The sequence below is a fragment of the Eretmochelys imbricata genome, chromosome 6 (genome assembly GCF_965152235.1).
Source record: "Eretmochelys imbricata isolate rEreImb1 chromosome 6, rEreImb1.hap1, whole genome shotgun sequence".
Classification (NCBI taxonomy): Eukaryota; Metazoa; Chordata; order Testudines; family Cheloniidae; genus Eretmochelys; species Eretmochelys imbricata.
Window position 1 is genome coordinate 34314732 of NC_135577.1, and position 19903 is coordinate 34334634.

The following is a 19903-nucleotide window of genomic DNA, read 5'->3' on the forward strand; positions in this document are numbered from 1 at the left end:
ATTTCAGTGCTCCCGAAAATGAAGGAGTAATTCCTCAGGCTTGAGCCAAGTGTATTGCATGTAACGCACTGTCAACCTCTGGAACTCCTTGCCAGAGGGTGTTGTGAAGGCCAATACTATAACGGGGTTCAAAAGGGAGCTAGATAGATTCATGGAAGATAGGTCCATCAATGGCTATTAGCCAGGATGGGCAGGAATGGTGTCCTTAGCCTCTGTTTGCCAGAAGCTGGGATTGGGTGACAGGGCATGGATCACTTGATGATTACCTGTTCTGTTCATTCCCTTTGGGGCACCTGCCATTGGCCACTGTCAGAGGACAGGATACTGGGCTTGATGGATCTTTAGTCTGACCCAGTATGGCCGTTCTTATGTAGATGCTACGCTAGTCTCCCTGATGCACAGCTTACACTAGTTTTTACTATCTGGAGTCTGCAGACATATACATGTGCACACTCATAGGCAAGTGCATCTTTAAAGGAAAATGCCAGCATACCAGGCATTACCAAAGCAGGTTCCTCATGTTTCATGGCTTCTCCTTCCCCTGAAATCAGTTAGACCCTCACAGTTCACCATGCACCTGATTTCCAATATTTATACCATGTTCATGATCCTGCATTTCCAAACTTTGTGAATGGAGTCAGGAGGTAGTGGGGGTAGCAGGTTTCAAAGAGGAAATCAAATTTCACGTCCTCCCATGAAGAGGAACATCATGCAATAAAAGGAGCATTTATTTTGATGGGGACTGCAAGTGTGACTGACTGGAAGCTAACACGGACTAACCCCTCACCTTTAAACCTGTCATCTGAGTCACTTTCACTCTCACTGTTCTCATCTGCAAAAGAGACAAAGAGATGTCTGTTAAAGGCAAAACAACAACTTTTTTAGATGTTTATTTTTTGGCTAAGGTGCAATGCTTAGCTCTGCGATCAACACACTCTGTGCTGGAGTTTAAAACTGCACAAAATCAGTGGTTCAAAGGATCAATTTGTGGAGACTGTTAATTGGAATAGGATTATTCTTATGTTTGAGATTCAGGGTACAGCCTAGCTGAAAGCACAAAGGTTTAGATCCCTTTACAGCAAAGCCTGTTTCACTGAATCCCCACCTGTGTAAAACTACATGGGTGGATGCATCATTCTGAAAAATGATTTGAGCGCTTCCACTTGTTCTCAGCTTTTTGAAAGGAGATTGCATGGCATCAAAGAACTCTAGGGAGGCTCTTGTGGGCTTCATTAGTGCAAGACCTCAAGCTGGCTGGACATGGAGCATAGTACATGAAGAACATGTGAAATGTGACCTGATCTGAGAGGGAGTTTTGAACAGTGTTCACATGAAAGTTCCACAATGCTCAAACTACACACATGCACATTTACACATCTGCATGTACACACATACTCTCACACAGATTCTCGGAATGGAAAACTTTCTGAACTACTTCTCTTAGCAAATATAAACATTTAGGGCCTGATTTGCTAACTGGGCCAGTGTTTTTGCAGGTGTAATCTTGAGCACACAGTGAATTAAGTCCACAATTTTGCGCCAGGAAAAAGCACAAATGAATTGCAGGGACAAGACTGTGAATTTTGTACAACATCTACAAAAGCAAAATCCCGTAGAAGTTAATTAAGGACTAAGGGGCTAGAGCGAGGAGTTTAGCCAGGGGTTGGTGTTGGTGGGACAGACCTTGGTGTGGGATCTGAGCCTGAGTTAGTTTTAAGCCATCCAATATTTCCCTTTCCAGGACGCAGAACTTCCACTGATGTCAATGGGACATCACAAACAGAGCAAGTGTAGGAGATCACAGAAAAATATACACTGTGGATCAAAGAGGGGAATATCTGCAGAAGGCTGGATAACAATTCCTATAACAGGTTTCAGAGTAACAGCCGTGTTAGTCTGTATTCGCAAAAAGAAAAGGAGTACTTGTGGCACCTTAGAGACTAACCAATTTATTTGAGCATGAGCTTTCATGAGCTACGATGAAGTGAGCTGTAGCTCACAAAAGCTCATGCTCAAATAAATTGGTTAGTCTCTAAGGTGCCACAGGTACTCCTTTTCTTTTTGCGAATTCCTATAACATTCACATGGATAAAGTACCGTATTGTCTCATTAGACCAAGAGATTTGTGTTATACCTCGCAGTGATGCTGTCTCAATATTGGACATTGAAAGCTTCTTCAATCTTTTTTTCCCTCTTTTTGCACTATAGATAGAATTGATCCTTTGTACAAGCTGCAAAAAAGAAACCAGGAAGGTGAAACATTAGAATACACTATCACCTGGATGACAAACAAACAGCGAGTGTAAACATTTTTCTCTTTAGAAATCTTTTATGTATCTTCATTTATTTCCTTCTGACCCTCCACATAATCTGACCCCTACTGGCATGACAGCTTTGTCCTCTGCAGCTTCTGCCGTCTGGAACTGCCTTCCCGTCTCTCTCCTCCTCAATGATTCTCCATCCTATTTCCAGTCTCAGTTGAAAACCCCTTTATCTAGGGGTAAAACTGTCAACAGTGCTAAAAGTACTGTATAAAAATGGGATTTAAGCTCATAAATTACTTAGGTGCTTTTGAAAATGTGACCCTATGCCTTGTAATCTCTCTCTCTTGGTCTGTGTGCTACTGTTTATCTCTGTATCTGCACTGCTTCCGGCCAGATTCTGTGATCCTCAGTTGAGCTAAATTCTTAGGTCCCAATTCACGGAGGTCCTTAAGAATATGCCTAACTTTAAACACCTGCTTTGTCCCACTGACACATGCTTAAGCCTCTTCCTGAATCAGGGACATAGTTTGCTCCACTAAGGACTACATAATTTGACTCCAATTCTGTAAAATATTTTGCGATACAGGGCCAGATCCTTAGCTAGTATAAATCAGCGTAGTTCCATTGACTTTAATGCCTAATTACACCAGCTGAGGATCTAACCCAGGGGTCGACAACCTTTCAGAAGTGTGTGCCGAGTCTTCAGCCTTCATTTATTTATTCTAATTTAAGGTTTCACGTGCCAGTAATAAGAATCCATGCGATCCATGCTGAGCTGCGCCCCCTCTTGGCCCTGTCTGCACCCCTCACTACCCCAGGCTGGGGCCAGAGGGCCATAGCTGGGGGCGGCTGCAGAGCCCCGGGCTGAGGCCAGGAGCAGAGCCCCGGCCGGCGGCTGGGACCCCAGGCCAGCAGCAGAGCCCCCCCAACTGGTATCCGGGACCTGTGACCAGCAGCGGACTGAACCCCAGGCTGACAGCGAGCCCCCCATACCAGTTTTGCTGTTTGTAGTAAACACCTTTTTTCAACGCCTGGGGAAGAGCATGGACGTGAACTCCCCATAGAGCAGCATATCAGAGTGATGTCACCATGCTGGTGACAACAGTTACATTAAGGCCAAATGAGGTTGCTCTGGGAATCGGTGCAATTGACCATCAAGATCACACTGAAACTGACTCCACACAAAGCGCTGTCAAATGCACAAAGCAAGCAGAGGAACAAATAATTTCTCACTGATCAATTTTAGTCAGTTCAGATCACCTTGGGTAATACTTGTTATAATAAGAGATACACAGTTTTCAGGTGGAAATATGATTTTCGAGTTAACAGAGTCCCTTTCACTGGAGAAACAAAAAGGAGGAAAGAGAGGTACAAAATTAAAGGGACAAATTCTGCAGCTTTTACTCATGTTGAGTAGTACTTTACTCCACAAGTAATCTCTAGTATCGCCAAACCCACCACTTCAAAAATCCTATGTCAGGCCCCTTAAAACCATGAGACTGACTTAAAAATCATGACATTTTAAAAAGATAGTTGTTTTATTTTATTTATTTATTTATTTATTTTTGCCTTTTCGTTTCTGTGTCTTTGGGAATCACATTTTCAAGCTTTTCTCCACAAGGGCTAGAAACTAATTTTTTCTTTTAATGAAAGTTGAGGTTCTCCCATAATCACATGATTCCAGGAGCTAAGGCTTTAAGAAAATATCAAATATTGTGAGACTTGCAATAAAGTTGTGAGAGTTGGCAACAATGGTAATTTTCAAGATGATGCTATCCCTTTAAATCAAAGAAACAAATGGAGGAAAGAGGTACAAAATTAAGGGCCAAATTTTGCCACTTTTACTTACATTGAGTAGTAACTTACTCCAGGGGTAGACCCACTGAAGTCCCATTGAGTAACATCTTACTCCTGACGTAAGGTATTATACTCAGTGTGAGTAAGGATATCAGAATCTGGTCCTGATAGAATTATTTAAGGGCATATTATTAGTTGCCTTCATTTTCGTTTGCTTCCTGCTTAGGCAGAATTTCAGAAATATAAAAATGTTCCTTTTCTGTCCACACAATATTTATAGCTACATCATTTTGAAAACACTGCTCTATAGAACAGGAAAGAGCGAAATGTACAATAAAAACTAGCATTGTTCCCAGGCTAAAAATAAACATGTTGGCAATTCCCTCCTCCTTGATGCTATTGTACCAGGCAATTATTTCATTTCCCACTTTACATTGAAACTTTTTATTTGGCCGAAAGCGTTAAATTTAATTAATTTTTATTTTGTATCTGTAAGTTGATCTGGTCTGCACAGGCTGTGAGTCAAGCATAGGGCCCATGTTAGGTCAGTGGAGATTGCCTTGGGAACAGTTGTAATAAACAAAACTTTTAAAGAAAAAAAAAAGAAAAGAAAAAAAAAAAAGAAGCAAAAATCTTAAGATGCGTACTGAACATTATAAACAGTGATAGATCAACAGTTACAAGTTCAGACTCCTCGAGCTAGGTATCGTACAATGCTCGGCCTTATAGAGCTTTCAGAAAATCATGTGATTGTTTTAAACAGTGGAAAAGCTGAATAAAATATCGAGCTAGGTGAGGCTGGCAAAAGGGTGTTTAATATTCTGGGCCATAATGAAGGCCCACGCTCAGCTGGGAGCGGAGCAGAGCCACCCCAACTCCAGGGGAGGATCTCTCATCCCAGCTCCACTGCATGCAGCCAATGTGTGTAAACAGTGAGATCTCCCTCTGCTCCCCACAGTTCCTAGCTCTTCTGCTGGCTGTTTCAAATCTGGACACAACATTTCTTTCTGTAGGGAAAACAGACTTAATTGATGGATAAATGCTGTACAGACATACTGGGCAAGATCCTCCAGACTGGCTGAGCTGTGAACAGCATGAAACCAGCTACTGGGACAAGGGAAGCTTTAAGCCATCTTTATTGCTCCCAGATCCTGGGGCCAATCTGCACCTGCCCAGATACCCAACACATATCAGAGCAGCCTGCAGGCTGTGCTAACTTAAGCTGGCAGTCCCCTAGTTCCCAAGAGGCCATTCCAGCAGCTGAGATCACAGTGGGGAAGGGATCCCTTGATCGTATCTCCTCTTCCTCAGGCACGTCCCTTAGGCCCAGGGCAGGAGGTGGGGTGGAATAGCAGCCACTACTGCGGATCCACATCATCAGAGCATTCCCCAGTGCAGAGAGAATCCTTAAGGGGCCAGTTAAGCCAATCAAAGGGCTGTTTTGCATGGTCAGAGCAGGACTGAGGATCTGTTCTTGTGACAACTCACACTTGCCTTAGTGAAAGTGAAACCAAGGCTGGACCCCTGTGACTGATGCATAATTTGGACAATAGTCTTGTGGCCATTACCTTAGGGATCCTCCTGGCCCTGCGTGTGGTCAGCAGCTCACTTGTGGTGCTCAGACTGTCCTCATTCAGACTGGAAGGGGAGGAGGGGATACCAAGCTGAGCCAGAAGCAGCATGTCATCATGGCTGTGTCGCTTGGGTAGTCGTGGTAAGCGATGGCTCTTCCTCTCGGACCAGTTGCCAATGCGCAGGGACTGGCTGCTGGGCTTTGAAGGTAGCTGCAAAAACATGAACAACTTGACATCCCATTTGTTGGAGAAGCACCTATCACAGACATGAAGCCATGGTGGCAAAGGCCAGCTGTGTGGGGGTCTGTTCTATCTCCCTCCAAAGTCAATGAAAAGACTCAACTGACTTCAAAGAGAGCTGGAAAAGGCTCTTAGTGAACATGTTATGGCAATACAAAGATTTTCTTGCCAGGCAAGCATCCTCTCTGCAACATGTACAACGGTTTTATGCACAGAAGGGTCCAAATCGAAATGATCAGATCTGGATCTGCATCTAGGATCTGATCCAAAGAGTCAACAGAAAGTCTTACATTGACTCCTATGGATTTTGAATCAGGGCTCTAAACGTCCATAAACGTTGTGGGGTGCAGGTCAGACAATTTAATAAAGTGTGCATGTTAATATTGTACCCCAATATAAAAGTATGGCTGAGATCAGAGCACTGACACAGTGGGTCTGATTCTCCCTTCCCTTACACTCATGTAAATCAGGACTAACTCCACTGATGTCACTGGTGTGGGGAAATCAGGCCTTCTGTATTTCTATAACGTTGCCTTTCCCTATACAGTAAATACTATCTCAATCATTTCAAGAACTTGAAGCTTAGTTTTTCTTCTGTCTCACGTTCATGAAGAATCCTCTGAAAATCTCTTCAGAACATGAATCTGCTTAGTTGATCACTGTGGGAAAGCTGAGTCTCACTACATTGATTAAGCACCAAACAATCTATGGGCATGAACAATTCTAGGTTTCCTAACAGTATTTTGTATTGTGTGGCAGCAATATATTGTACTGCTGCCCAGGGGTTAACGCAGTGGACTAGGAGCCAAGATTCCTGGGTTCTTTTTCCAGCCCAGCCACTGTTTAAATGTGTGCAAGCCACTTTCTGAATCTCTCTGTGCCTCAGTTTACCTACCTGCATCAGGATAATTACTGTACCTACCTCAGATAATTTAAGAGGCCTAATCAAGGTTTCTAGAGTATAATCAGATGCTCAGATGAAAGATGCTATTATGTGATATTTATTAATCTTACTATTAAACCAACTAGCTACTAACATGCTACAGTAAGAAGTCTACTTGCTTAAAACAAACAGATTAACCAATTACAGCCCAAACCAGCACTTTTGGGGTCTCATATTCCTGCAGCAACCATTATTCTTTAAAGAGCTCCAGGAGCTGCATATTCTATACACTTAAGCATGGTTTTTTGGTATACATGGGACAGGTATACATGAGATTTGTGTCACAGACACAATGCCATCAATAAAACACTTCCTTTTTTTAATCTGAATCCTTCAAATATTAGAAAGAAGATCAAAACCACAGTGGGGTTCAGAAAGACCGCAGACCAGTGTTTCTGAGGTCTCTGCTTACCACAAGTCCTCAAGCCAGAAAAATCATCAGCAGTGTACAGCTTAGTGAAAGGAATTCAGCTGGGAGGTGATTGTCCAAAGCTTGCTGACCTCCTGATCTCTTCCATATTGTTCATCATGATGCATGATTTTAAGGAAATACCAGCTATGCTGCTAGCACTGGAAAAACTGGGTGATGAACAGTAACTAAAGTGGTTGTTCCTCAGGAGACGGTGACTTTTATACTTCGAATCACTGAAAAATCCTACAGGGTTCATGGATGAGCTATAGTAGCTACCTACTTGCTTTATATCTAGGCAAAATGACAACATAGCTATGACAGAATTTAAATAAAATTTCTAGTCTAGTCCCTTGTCAGAAAGAAGTTATCAGTGGATGGACAGTCTTGTGCCTATGACACAGGGCTAGGACTCTGGGGATCTGGGTTCATTTACTGGTTTTGCTACTAAAGACTTCCTGTGTGACCTTGGGCAAGTCACTTAATCAATCTGTACCTCACCTCTCCACCTGTAAAATGGGGAGAACAATCCTTCCTTTCTCCCACTTTTTGTCTATTTAGACTGCAAACTCCTGGGGGCAACGACTGTGTCTTACTATGTATCTGTTACACTGCCAACCACAGCACGGGCCCGCTGTGGGGCATATCTCATTTGGGGCCTCGAGGTGCTACCATAATACAAGTAAATCATCATAATCAGCTGTGGTAACTCTTTCATCTCTGTTGGGGCTACAATTTTTTTCTCCTCTGTCTTCTTACTCATTCTGCATCTGTCATTGTCTTTTCAGTGACACTTTGCTGGCCTTATTTAGTCCTCCTTTTTTGCCAGTGTTCCTGTTTTATAATTGAACCATCATGTGAACTGTAAACGCTGACACTACGAAAATTTTATGGACCATGGTGCCAAAAAGATCCAAAATATTTAATTTAGTGATGAAATAGTCCCAGTTTGGTTTGAGGCCATTTCACAAGATGGAAATGTGGCTTTGTGTGACCTTTTCATGAAACTGATGTGAATGTCTGCTTGATTCAATGCAAAAATACATCTTGACCAAAATGAAATTTTGAATGTCAAAGTAATACATGCATATTATTTTAACATTATATATGCAAATATTTTAAATCTACATTTGTGCTTGAGACTAGGACCATTTTTGAGTGAAAATTCTCCTATATTGAACAAAAAACAACACCATTTCACAATTTGCACACAAAACTGGACTACTCTGGGATATTCTCCACAAAATGCAGACCTCTCTGACTTCCAGGTCTTTGCACTGTGCTGTAAATTATTCACACTAGCCACGTCAGGACCAGAATGTAGGCATTCAGGCTTCTCCTTTTTTTTTTTGTTTTGTTCTTTTGGGGGAAAAGGTGCGATACTTTGTCTTTCTCCTTCTTCATTATGCATTTAATACTGTGTTTGTTTGTTTTTTTAAATTTGGCAATAAAAACTATTTTACAATACAACATAAGTTACCTTGCTGCTCAGTGAGCCCCACATAACAACACTTGCACAAGATGAAAACACGTCTTTGTTCTGACCTTTCTAAAAGCCCAGTGGAGAATTTTGAATGGATGTAGGGAAAGGCTCAGTAATCAAAAGGGTTTAGGGCCTGATACAGGTCCCATTACAATAAGTGGAAACACTCTCATTGACTACAACAGCTGCTGGATCAGAATCGGCATTTCTAAATATTAGCAATTAATATATTCAATAATATCAGAATTGTTCCAAGTAACAATAAACCTTTACAGTAAATTGATGCTAAAGAGTATCTAGATTATGGCCATTTAAGTTTTTACAGTAACTATTTGAAGTGTTTGTCTAAACTGTTTTTCTTTATGCCTTTTCTCACTTGGATACAATTATTGTTCCTGCTATGCCCTGGTTGATTCTCTTGCAAAAGGTTAAGAATAACTTAAATCACAGTAAGAAATGAAGGCTTATACTCTAAGAAGTACTGAATTACCTGGGGAGGTGATGTGTACTTCCTGTCGTGTGGCGTCCACATCCTGTGCAAAGAATCTAGGGAATTCTCAGAGAGCTGCTGGGATTTTCGGCCTGCGTGACGGCCTTTTAGCTCCACATCCTCGTATGGATTTTCCTTGGGTGAATCTCCTTCTCATTTTTTTTTTTTTTAAAGAAAGGAAAAACAGACAGGAATGTAAAAAAAAAAAAAAAAAAATCATGTGAACTAAGTGAAAGAGTCATAGCAAAGCTCCTCAGCTTTCAGCATGAGTCATCCCTTCGACTGCAGCTGGAAGTATTTGGAGTAGATCTTGGCTATGATGTCGGCAGTTGTTTTTTTTTGTTTTGTTTTGTTTTTTTTTAATAAAATGCAAAGATTTCACAAGACTTGCTTCTGAGCATCCACAGCTGGGAATATTTTACTGATGTCTAAAACCCAAGGCAGATACCTATTTTAAAACATATTGGTGGGTTTATGCATCCATAGCAGCTTCTCACAGAGTGAAATGAATAGCACTGAACAGTTCTCAACACACCACCATTAAACTACAGGTATTACAATCATTATTACTTGCTGCCTTACCTCTGTGGTCTCTTGCCAGAGAAGGTGAAGAGGGAATAGCATCTAAACTCAACAATGCCAAAAGAAATGTATGGTTTCAGAGTAACAGCCGTGTTAGTCTGTATTCGCAAAAAGAAAAGGAGTACTTGTGGCACCTTAGAGACTAACCAATTTATTTGAGCATGAGCTTTCGTGAGCTACAGCTCACTTCATCGGATGCATACTGTATGCAGTTCACTGGTTTTTTGCACCACTCCTATTGCCTTCTCAAAGTTGTCTCTAAAAATACTTTCTACTCCTCAGTTAAATACTACTTTCTCTTTTAATTTTGTCTAAATCAATATTCTCCATAGGTCATGAGGACACATCTGGCCAGTAACACGTAAAGAGGTCCAAATAATTAATTCATTAAACATGACCTATGGGGAAAGCATTATTCTAACCCTTAGAGCTAAAGATGGGCCAACATTTGTGAACTTTAGTTCTGACATCCAGATACAAATTTTGTGCTCTAGATTTATGGTCTGATAATAAAAGATAACCATTACTCTTTAAGGAGCTGCTGAGCTGCACCTTCTCGGTACACTCAGGATGAGTACACGTCTCCTTGAGGGTCCTGGATAAAGTCATTTTAGTTATCATGTACTTCTGAAAATGGGCATCTTGAAACTTTTTCAGTAATTTATTTAGGTCAGTTTATCAGTGAGGTAGCTTAGAACTTTGGGTTATCCCTGCTCAGGATCATTCCAGTCTCATGGTTATCAGGGGATCAACCCAAAATGGCGATCACCAAACTTCGAGATTCTCAAAATTCAAGTCTTCACTCTCAAACTCTCAAAACTCAATTTTAGATATTCATAAGCTTGAACCTTTCAACTGATTTTCTTCAAACTGGGTTTGATTGATAGACCTCACTGAGACTTCAAAATCAAGCCCAACCTTTACACTCTATATACTGTAATGCAACTTACTACATGTAAGGGTGCAAAAGAAATTCAGTTTGCATTATATTATACATTGTACTAATTGACAATTTACAGTATAATGATATAAAGTTATAAGAATATATTAATAATTAATATAATAATATGTACCGATAAAAGACTTTTAATCTAGAGATTTACAAGCATTTTACAAAAAGTAAGTGTCATTATCCCTGTTTTACAATGTGGAAACGAAGCACATAGAAATTAAGTGACAGCAAGTCTACAGCACAACCAGGATTACAACCCACGCCACCTGACTCCCAGTCCAATTCATAGAACCATAGAATATCAGGGATGGAAGGGACCTCAGGTCGTCATCTAGTCCAACCCCGTGTTCAAAGCAGGACCAATCCCCAATATTTGCCACATGGAATGTCCACACCCTTATGGACTCTCAGCACAGTGAATGCCCAGAAAGAACTGCCATAATTGCCAGAGAACTGGCAAGACTCAACATTGATGTTGCAGCTCTTAGTGAGACCCCCCGGGCCAATTAAAAGAGGATGGATCCCTAAATGGCCCCCTCAAGGATTGAACTCACAACCCTGGGTTTGTGGCACCTTAGAGACTAACCAATTTATTTGAGCATAAGCTTTCGTGAGCTACAGCTCACTTCATCGGATGCATACTGTGGAAAGTGTAGAAGATCTTTTTATATACACACAAAGCATGAAAAAATACCTCCTCCCACCCCACTCTCCTGCTGGCTTATATAAAGTGATCAGTCTCCTTACAATGTGTATGATAATCAAGTTGGGCCATTTCCAGCACAAATCCAGGTTTTCTCACCCCCCCCCCCCACACACACATGGGGTGGGAGGAGGTATTTTTTCATGCTTCGTGTGTATATAAAAAGATCTTCTACACTTTCCACAGTATGCATCAGATGAAGTGAGCTGTAGCTCACGAAAGCTTATGCTCAAATAAATTGGTTAGTCTCTAAGGTGCCACAAGTACTCCTTTTCTTTTTGCACATACATGTGCACCAAGGGCATGGAGAAAAAATATGCTTTTACGTTAATAATGTAAGATACTGAAGTACAGTATTTAAACTTTAGGCAGTGATGTTAATCATATATATATATATACACACACATACATGAGACTGAATATTTTAGTATTGTTTTAATTAAAAAGACTGGATAGCTGCTGCTGCTATAGAATGTTTCAATTGGCAGCTGCAGATTATTATCTCATAAGCATGGAATCTAATTGTACGTATTGTATTAGTGAAGCCACAGATTATATAAAGTCGACATCTTTAGATTCAAATGAAAGACAGTTGATGGAGTTAAAGGCTTTGGGGTGAGACATGCTGTACAATATAAATCTAATGTTACAAATGCTACAGGAGAACCTGGGAATCTCCAGTCAAACTGATGTGGTGTCTTTTGCAGGAAGAAAAATAATAACTTTTGCACCCAAATGCCATTATCTGTAAAGCTGAGATTTTTAAAATCATGCAGCTCTAGATATTGTTATTATGTTTATCATAATGAGTCAACCTCGCATAATGCCTTTTTTACTTACTCACAGTGAATTGGACTGTAGCTACTACATTAAAATTCCTTGTAAGCCAATGAGTCAAGTAGGGGTCAAGGAAGCATTTCAGAATGGATTAACAGACTTCAAAATACCCAAATACATTAGACAGTGGTTAAACATACGCTTTCCTGTCAAAATGAACGTTATTGCATTGGCTTGTATAGTATCCAAAGCTCGGAGCAGAAATGAATCCAGTCAGTAGACAAACATTCATTTTCTTTTTTCATTAACTTAAGTAACATGGAATGGTTCAAACCCAATTAAATCCAAGGAGTGAAGGACAGTGCAATGTTTACCTGAAATATGAAAGCTAGAGATAGGTGTCAAGAGTATTTTAAGAGGAAAAAGAAGGCACAGTGTTACCAAAGTGACACAGACCAGAGCAAGATCCTCTGATGTGAGCCCTTTACAGAAAGAGGAGCTCAGGCCAAATTCCTCCTTGGTGTAATCCCAGGAAGTTCTGGGAGGAATTTGATCCTCTCAGGTCTAATTCACTTTTCAAGCCTTGGATAATTATCATTTTTAGTCCATACGCTCTCCTTGCTGGGTGGCGCAGAAGGAAGCCAATTTGCAAAAAGAGCCCCAGTGGGCCCATTTATACACAGAAGTGGGTCCCTTCCCACTCTGCATAGCCACCTTTGACCCCCCTTTCTTCCCCTGTACCATGCAGAAGAAATGAGTGGGGTCAGGAATAGGTAAGGAAGGGCTGGAGGAAAACCACTCCCACCCACTACCCAGATTGTAGGCAAGCTGAAAGAGAAGTCGGTGGACAGTTAATGCTGCCTAAAGCAGCACTAACGGTGACTGTGTATTCTGTGGCTCCCCTCTCTAAGGTCACCGAGGGGAACTGGGTGCTGGCAGCCAATGGCAGTAGAGTTACTGGTCCTGGTGTGCAGCTATGGCTGTGGGATAGGAGTGCTGCTGCCAAGCTAAGAAGAATCCCTTTGTAATAGGGTGGCTGGCCCCTTAAATGAAATTGGGCCCAACTCTCCTCTTCCAGTCCAGGTGAGCCCTATTTTGGTGTAATGAAGAGAGTGGGGCTGTCCCTCGGAGTTAAAAATGAGAGACAGCCCAAAAGCGAGGGTGAGTTCAGAGCCCACAGAGGGAGAGTGGAGAATCCAGAATCCAAAGGAAGAGCCAAGCTGGACTGAGAGCTTCAGGAGGTGACCCCCTGCAGGAGGGAGCAATGAGAGTTCCCTGGTTGAGCAGTGGAGCCTGATCAGGCTGGAGAAAGAGAAAAGCAGTCAGGGGGTAACCTGTAAAATTCCCCGAGCCAGAGAGGGCTGAAGGCTGAGAGCAGCAGAGAGAGACATGTGCTGGCTCTTTGAGCTGGAGTGCTGAAGCCAGAAAGCCAGAGAGGGCTGAGGAATGATGGCAGGGTGAGCCCGCTGATATCCCCAGGTGCAAGCTAGAACCTGCCCTGAGAAGGAAACAGGGTGGGGAAGCACCTCAGCTGGAGAAGCTGGGGTGAGGTGTGGTGAGAGAAGCCAGAGCCATTCCTCCCGAGACAAGCTGGAGCATGGTGAGAGATGCTGGAGCTATACATAAGAACATAAGCACAGCTATACTGGGTCAGACCAAAGGTCCATATAGCCCAGGATCCTGTCTTCCGACAGTGGCCAGAGCCAGGTGCTCCAGAGTGAATGAACAGGGGTGTGTTGACGGACTGCTGGGACATGGAAAAGTGAACGTACTGTTTGGGCTGTGTTGGGGAAATTCTGGACTATGGTTGTGGGGCTCTTGTAATAAATGAATTCTACAAAGGACTAGTGATATGTGGAAAGCTTGTGTAGAGTTACTGGGATTCCAGAAGGGGAAACTGAGGCAGACCACCAGTTGTGCCATTGCCTGCTGCAGGTGGGCATCCCAAGTGGAGCCACCTTCTCACATATGATGGAAGTGCCTGGAAAAGGGAAATTGAGGTAAGGGGCTTCTTACTGGGTGACCTAATGCCACAATGGAGGTGACCATTCTCGATGCGTTGAGCTGGTTCCACGGGTTCATAAATGTGATCTCTGCATTTCCCCAAACTCTAGTGCCTATTGGACCTTAGCCCCATCCCACACCACACTCCTGCTGCTTCAGTGAACCAAGGAGAATATTCAGTCTGTAGCTACAGCCCAAGTGTAGAATTTTTACATACAACTGGACTTTGTGCATGACGGAAGCACACAGTCATTCTGGACTGTTACTGGGTGGAGTCCTTTTGATTTGCTCCTTTTGCTATTTGTCATGAAGGAGAGGAAGACTGCCCTTTAAGGAGGCCCCTAGTGGAAGCCAAAGAGAGAAAGTTTCCCTTGTCCATATGTGGCCGATCCAACTTCCACTGGAGGCAATGGGAAGACTACCATTGACTCTAACGGGAGCTGGATCAGGCCCTGTGACTGTATACTGTCACATTAACTGTTAAACTGTTGGCAAAAACTATTTCTAACCACAGTCCGTGCTTGCAGATCAGCTCCCTTTACAAGCCCTCTTTTGTTTCCCATTTCCTTGAGCTTTACGTACAGGATTGCTGAGTTAACACATGGTAAATCTACAGTACATTTATCTGCAGAATGGTCTCATTGGCAACACAATGATTGGTCCACGGTAAAAAGTCATGGTAAAATAATCAGTCTCTTTGGAAAAGCTGTGAGGAATGCAGTGCCTTGGAGCTTAAGCGCCGATGAGTTTCCGCTGGTGGCTGTAATTCTTCATTCTGTGATGCTCTGCAAGGCAGCCCCACAGAGTCGTGAAGCAGCACAGAATGTTCTGCTGCTCAGCCCCTCAGACGTGGCAAACGGGAAGCCGAGTTAAACTGAGCAAGCCAGCCTCACAGTGAGAAAAGAGGGAAAAATGGGATGGTGGAAAGAAAAACTGCATGCAGATGCCTCTGCAATTTACACAGGGCAGTGGAGTGTATCAGTCTCTTTCCCACTTTGGGAGAAAGAATTTATGCTAAGGAAATGAGTGAGTCATGGAGCGCTGAATATGTTTTTATCGCTTCCCTTTGCATTTCTTTGCACTGAAAAGACTCAAATGTAACATATACCAAGCAACTAAATCTTGGTAAATGCCAGGGGCGTTTACTGTACAACAGAGTGTGCATGGCATGTCCACAGTGCGTCAGGACAAAAACCAAACTGATCATTCATAATTGTTACATCACTGTGAATTGGCAAATTACAGCTGGTAGGGGAAATTGGAGGGAAAGCAGCAGCCATGTACAGAAGCTTAGGGGAAACAAGAGTAGGAGTGGGGAAGGAAAGGGGCAGAGGCAGGGGAAACAGGGCAGAGAAGGTGCTAAAAGGAAATATATGGGTACATCAGTGAATTCTTTTGTATGTACTGATACTGTGGTACCAACACACACCTCCTTTCTTTGGGGGACAGGTTTCTACGGGACCCCAGATATCATCAACACCCAACTTCTTGTGCTTGCTTTTGGGCTGCACCCACCCTTGGCATCCTCTGGATTTTACAGTGCCTCTGTGAAGTCAGGCATGTGGGGCATCATCCAGCTTCCTTCCCGCAATTATAATCACATATTCCCCCCCATCCATATATCCCCAAACCAGTCCTTTTCCACTTCCTGCTCAGGACTGCCATTAGGCTGCAGCAATATTCCATCAGGCTCAGGGGCTTCAGGTGCCCAGCCCCATTTGCAGAAGAGAGAGACAAAGTACAGTTTTCCAAGCAGGTAGTTGGGGAGGGTGGTTAGGGAATTCTACCTCTACTGCAGCTGGAGAACCACGGATGGAGATTCAGCGGGGATGCTTTGTTTAACATGTAGGTGAGAGCGAGTGGGGAAGACTGCAGATTCTACACAGGCTTCAGATCTCAGAGCACCTACCCCACTAAAAGCCAAAAGAACAGCTCAGCAGAGAGTTAGCCAGAAATCACACTAAAGCAGCATTCCAGGTACACTCAGCTCATGCATTTTACCCGTCATACTACCCCAACACAGACCAATACCACCATTTTCTGGGGAAAAACCAGACGTCTGCATGCATTCTGGGAGAAACATTCAGAGTACATGGATGAGAACCACAAAATCTCTGCCCTATCATATAGTACCCAAGACAAGATCCCCCGTCGTGTAGATTGGTGTAGCTCAACTTCAATGAAGCTATACCAATTTACCCTAGTTGAGAATCTGGCCCTAGGAATTTAGTGTTTAAGGATGAATTAATATAACAAAGTACATTCAAGGCACAGCATATCTGCTCCACAGCTACATGAATTCAGAACCGAATTAGAGATTTTTACCTACTTATAATCCTTAAAACCTGCTTTTGAAGGAGAAAAAGGATCAGCATCTGTAGCATGGAGTACTTCGTTTCCAAAGGAAAAAAGCCTCAGATGGGATCTGCTCTTTGAGCCCTGGTCCATAGGCATGTTAGTTCCCAGCTGTGGTTCATAAACTGCAGTTTCTAATCTCTTCCAGCTTTGCAGTAAGATAACCAGAAGAGTATCGCAGAGAATTTCCTCTTTCCACTTTCTCTGTGGGGACTGTAAGAGCTCAGATTTGCAATACTAACAGTATTAGTTACAGATGAACAACTGTGGCTGATAGACCAATAAAAATATTTGCCAGCAGAACAGTCATCCATCTCATACACAGCCCAAAATCACCTGAATAAACATAAGTGGCGACTGAACATTAGCACCGTACAACATCCCTGTGCCTGATATTCTGCTCTCACTGATGCTGGTTTAACACCCTGGTGTAAAACCATTTATTTCAGTGGCTTCAATGTGGATTTAGACTAGGATATGTCAGATCAAAATCAGGCCCCCTTACTTTGCATCTTCCTGACCTGCAGAGCTGACTGCTACAAACCTAGAACACTTGGTCATGCGGCTTAAGACTTTTAAAACAAATTATAGTAGAAACTGTAATTGTGAGGACAGACTCTACAAAGGATACTGGGGAATATATGCAAAGTCCAAGACAATATTTTAAAATAACTGAATCCCAAATATCTCAATGTAGCAACAAATCAGCAGTCTGATTACCAATAGGACAGGACAGCCAGGATACTCTTTGGCCCTGCTTTGACATGCACATATGAATGCTGTTTCATTTAATGTGCTCTGGCTGCCATTACCTCACAACATTTATTATTAACATTGCCACAATTACGTTCTCTATAAGCTGCTATGCTCTCCAGACTGCTAAAGGAAGACAGGACAATACCTTTCCCTTTCAGACCCAGCCACCATCTGGGCCATCATCATCCTGTACCAATCACTGTTCTGTCTTTGATTGACAAGGTGGGTGAGGTAATATCTTTTATTGGACCAGCTTCTGTTGGTGAGAGAGACAAGCTTTCAAGCTTACACAGAGCTCAGCAGACAGCTAATCTAAAGCCACAGGTGTCATGCTTCAGTGGAGATACAAGCAGGACATTGAAGGCAAAGGTATAAGATCTCAAAGAGTCAGGCTGCTTCAGTTTCCTGGGAGCTGGGCAATTCTAGCCTCTCTCAGATTTGGCACTCTGTCTTGATATGATAGTATGATGGATGATAATGTGATACGCAATGACAGGATTTTACTGGAAACATCGAGAGTCCAAGCACTCCCTCTATTGAGCCATTTCCAGGTTTACTGGAAAAGCTCTGCACACATCCTAGCTTGAAAGGAAAATGAAGCAGGAGTATTTTCCGACTGGATCTCAGTCATCAATTCTTAAGCTTTTGACATGCGGAAAATAGGACTTGGTAAAGCAACTAATTCTTCATATGTATTTGTTAAATGTCCTGTGGTATGGCTCACAGGCGTTCTAGTGCTTAACTGCTAACTGGTTAAGGAAACAGGGGAGTTGCCCTACTGGAACAGACTAATGAAGTGTTTCCCAAACGTTTGGAAGCTGAGCTCTCCTCAAGGGAAAAAAAAATCAAACCAATCGAGCCCTCTCCCCACCCAGCAGCCCTGCCATGTGTTGCTAAAGGCCAGCACCTGTCAGTTTACACATCTCCCATGCCCACCTCACTTGTGCCACCTCCTTTTGGGCATGCTGGGGTAGAACTTCATAACCTGATTTCCCCCCCCCCACATGCTTTGATGTGAAGTAGGGAACAATCTTGACATTTAAAGTATCGTCATTAGACCCGTTGGAATAGATGGGGCAGCTCACACCTTAAAGCTATCGAGGCAGATTCTCTGGAAACTCAGCCAAATGTCTATGCGTCATTTAGGCTCACTTCATATTTTGAAGGTTCCTTCACAACCATAGCTAGAAATCTACTCTCTCTTTTTTTTTTTTAAGCTGAGGCCTTGTCTATACACTAGAAAGTAGTACCAGTAAGAACTCTGTCACCAACAATACTACTTACGTACTTACGTAATTACTTCCCTCTCAGCCGCTTGTGATGGCGCATTGAGTCCACACAGCATCAAGCTGTATCAGCAAAAGCATGTTGCACAGTGGTAAGGCATCCCAATGCCCTCTGCTCTGCCTTCTGGAACACCTCCTTATGGGAAATTGTCACTGTGTATTATGGGAATTGGTGTGGGGTGGTGGAATCGATGCCCACAATTCCCTTGGTTCGATCCCATAACCAACTGCTCACTCTGGAAAGCAACTGAGAGATTGGCCTACCCCCCTAACCCCACCAGCTAGTCATCCACACCTTCTCAGGGGTTGCACCCCAGACCTTGGCAAACACTAGACTTGGAGGAAGTAGTGAAAACCCTGCACCTGGTCAATTTTGCATTGCTATGAAAGGTGGAGAGGAAGGGGGGGACATTTTTCTCTCTAGCCTGCATGGGGATCAGTCGAGGCCATTAAACATGACATTTACGTGGGCTGAGTCATCTTGAAATCTAGTGAATTAACAAACAAACAAAAAAGTTAACTATGCCTGCTCCTGTGTATCTCTGCCAATTTTGTAGTTTTACAATCATTTATTTTTTCAATGTTTTGCTTTCCCCTGTTGCTGTGAGAAAGACCCAGACCCACAGCAGGGGAAACTGACCAACTATGCTAGACAAACCACAAAATGGACTCCATCCCAAGTACAGTGAAATGTGCATAACAACAAACAGAAAGACTAGAGGAAATATTTTGTTCTTCTAATCTACTTTGGTTCTGATCTTCTTAGGTGTTAGTTGTAACATCAGTACCTAACGGTATTTCAGACAGAAGTGTGATATTTCAGTTGGCATTGTCTCTGTCTACCCTTACAATGCCATGTGCAGCTACAAACATTTACTAGTTAAAGTTTCCAATTATCTATAGGCTATTGAAACATACAGGACTCAACTGTGAGTGGCTTGTGAACAGGTGTGATGAGCAGGGGAGCTCACAGAACCTCCCTCCCAGTACATATTCCTCACAAAGCCCAGCCACCATTGCAGTCTCGGCATTCTAGGGAGCAACTTCCTATGCTGTGAACTCTTTACCATATAGCCCCCAGAGCAAACGGGGAGGAGGTGCTTGAACCCCATTCAGAAACTCCATCTTATTTTAGAAATACTGCAAGTCCTTCAATTTTCATCAGTGGACTGCAGCAATTCTGCAGACATCAAAGCGCACACAGTGGCTGACAGCAGCTGCATCTACTTTAAACTGCTCAGTTCTTCTGTCTCTCCTTTTCCTGCCTTACATCTGTTCTCAGAAGGCC

General features: G+C 42.8%; 1 protein-coding gene across 6 annotated transcripts in view; it reads right to left on the reverse strand.

Annotated features, from left to right (window-relative positions):
* Positions 1 to 19903, reverse strand: part of DENND2B (DENN domain containing 2B) — a 114461-nt gene that overhangs the window by 76184 nt on the left and 18374 nt on the right. The window contains exons 3-7 of one of the 6 annotated variants that reach the window (XM_077820087.1): positions 17095 to 17106; positions 9201 to 9349; positions 5630 to 5845; positions 2135 to 2231; positions 788 to 832 (exon numbers count right to left, since the gene is read on the reverse strand). In XM_077820087.1, coding sequence (XP_077676213.1) covers positions 788 to 832; positions 2135 to 2231; positions 5630 to 5845; positions 9201 to 9349; positions 17095 to 17106 — 519 coding nt within the window. Of the gene's footprint in view, positions 1 to 787; positions 833 to 2134; positions 2232 to 5629; positions 5846 to 9200; positions 9353 to 17094; positions 17107 to 19903 lie in introns of those variants that run through there. The other 5 variants (XM_077820085.1, XM_077820086.1, XM_077820089.1 and 2 more) reach the window with 5 other exon arrangements.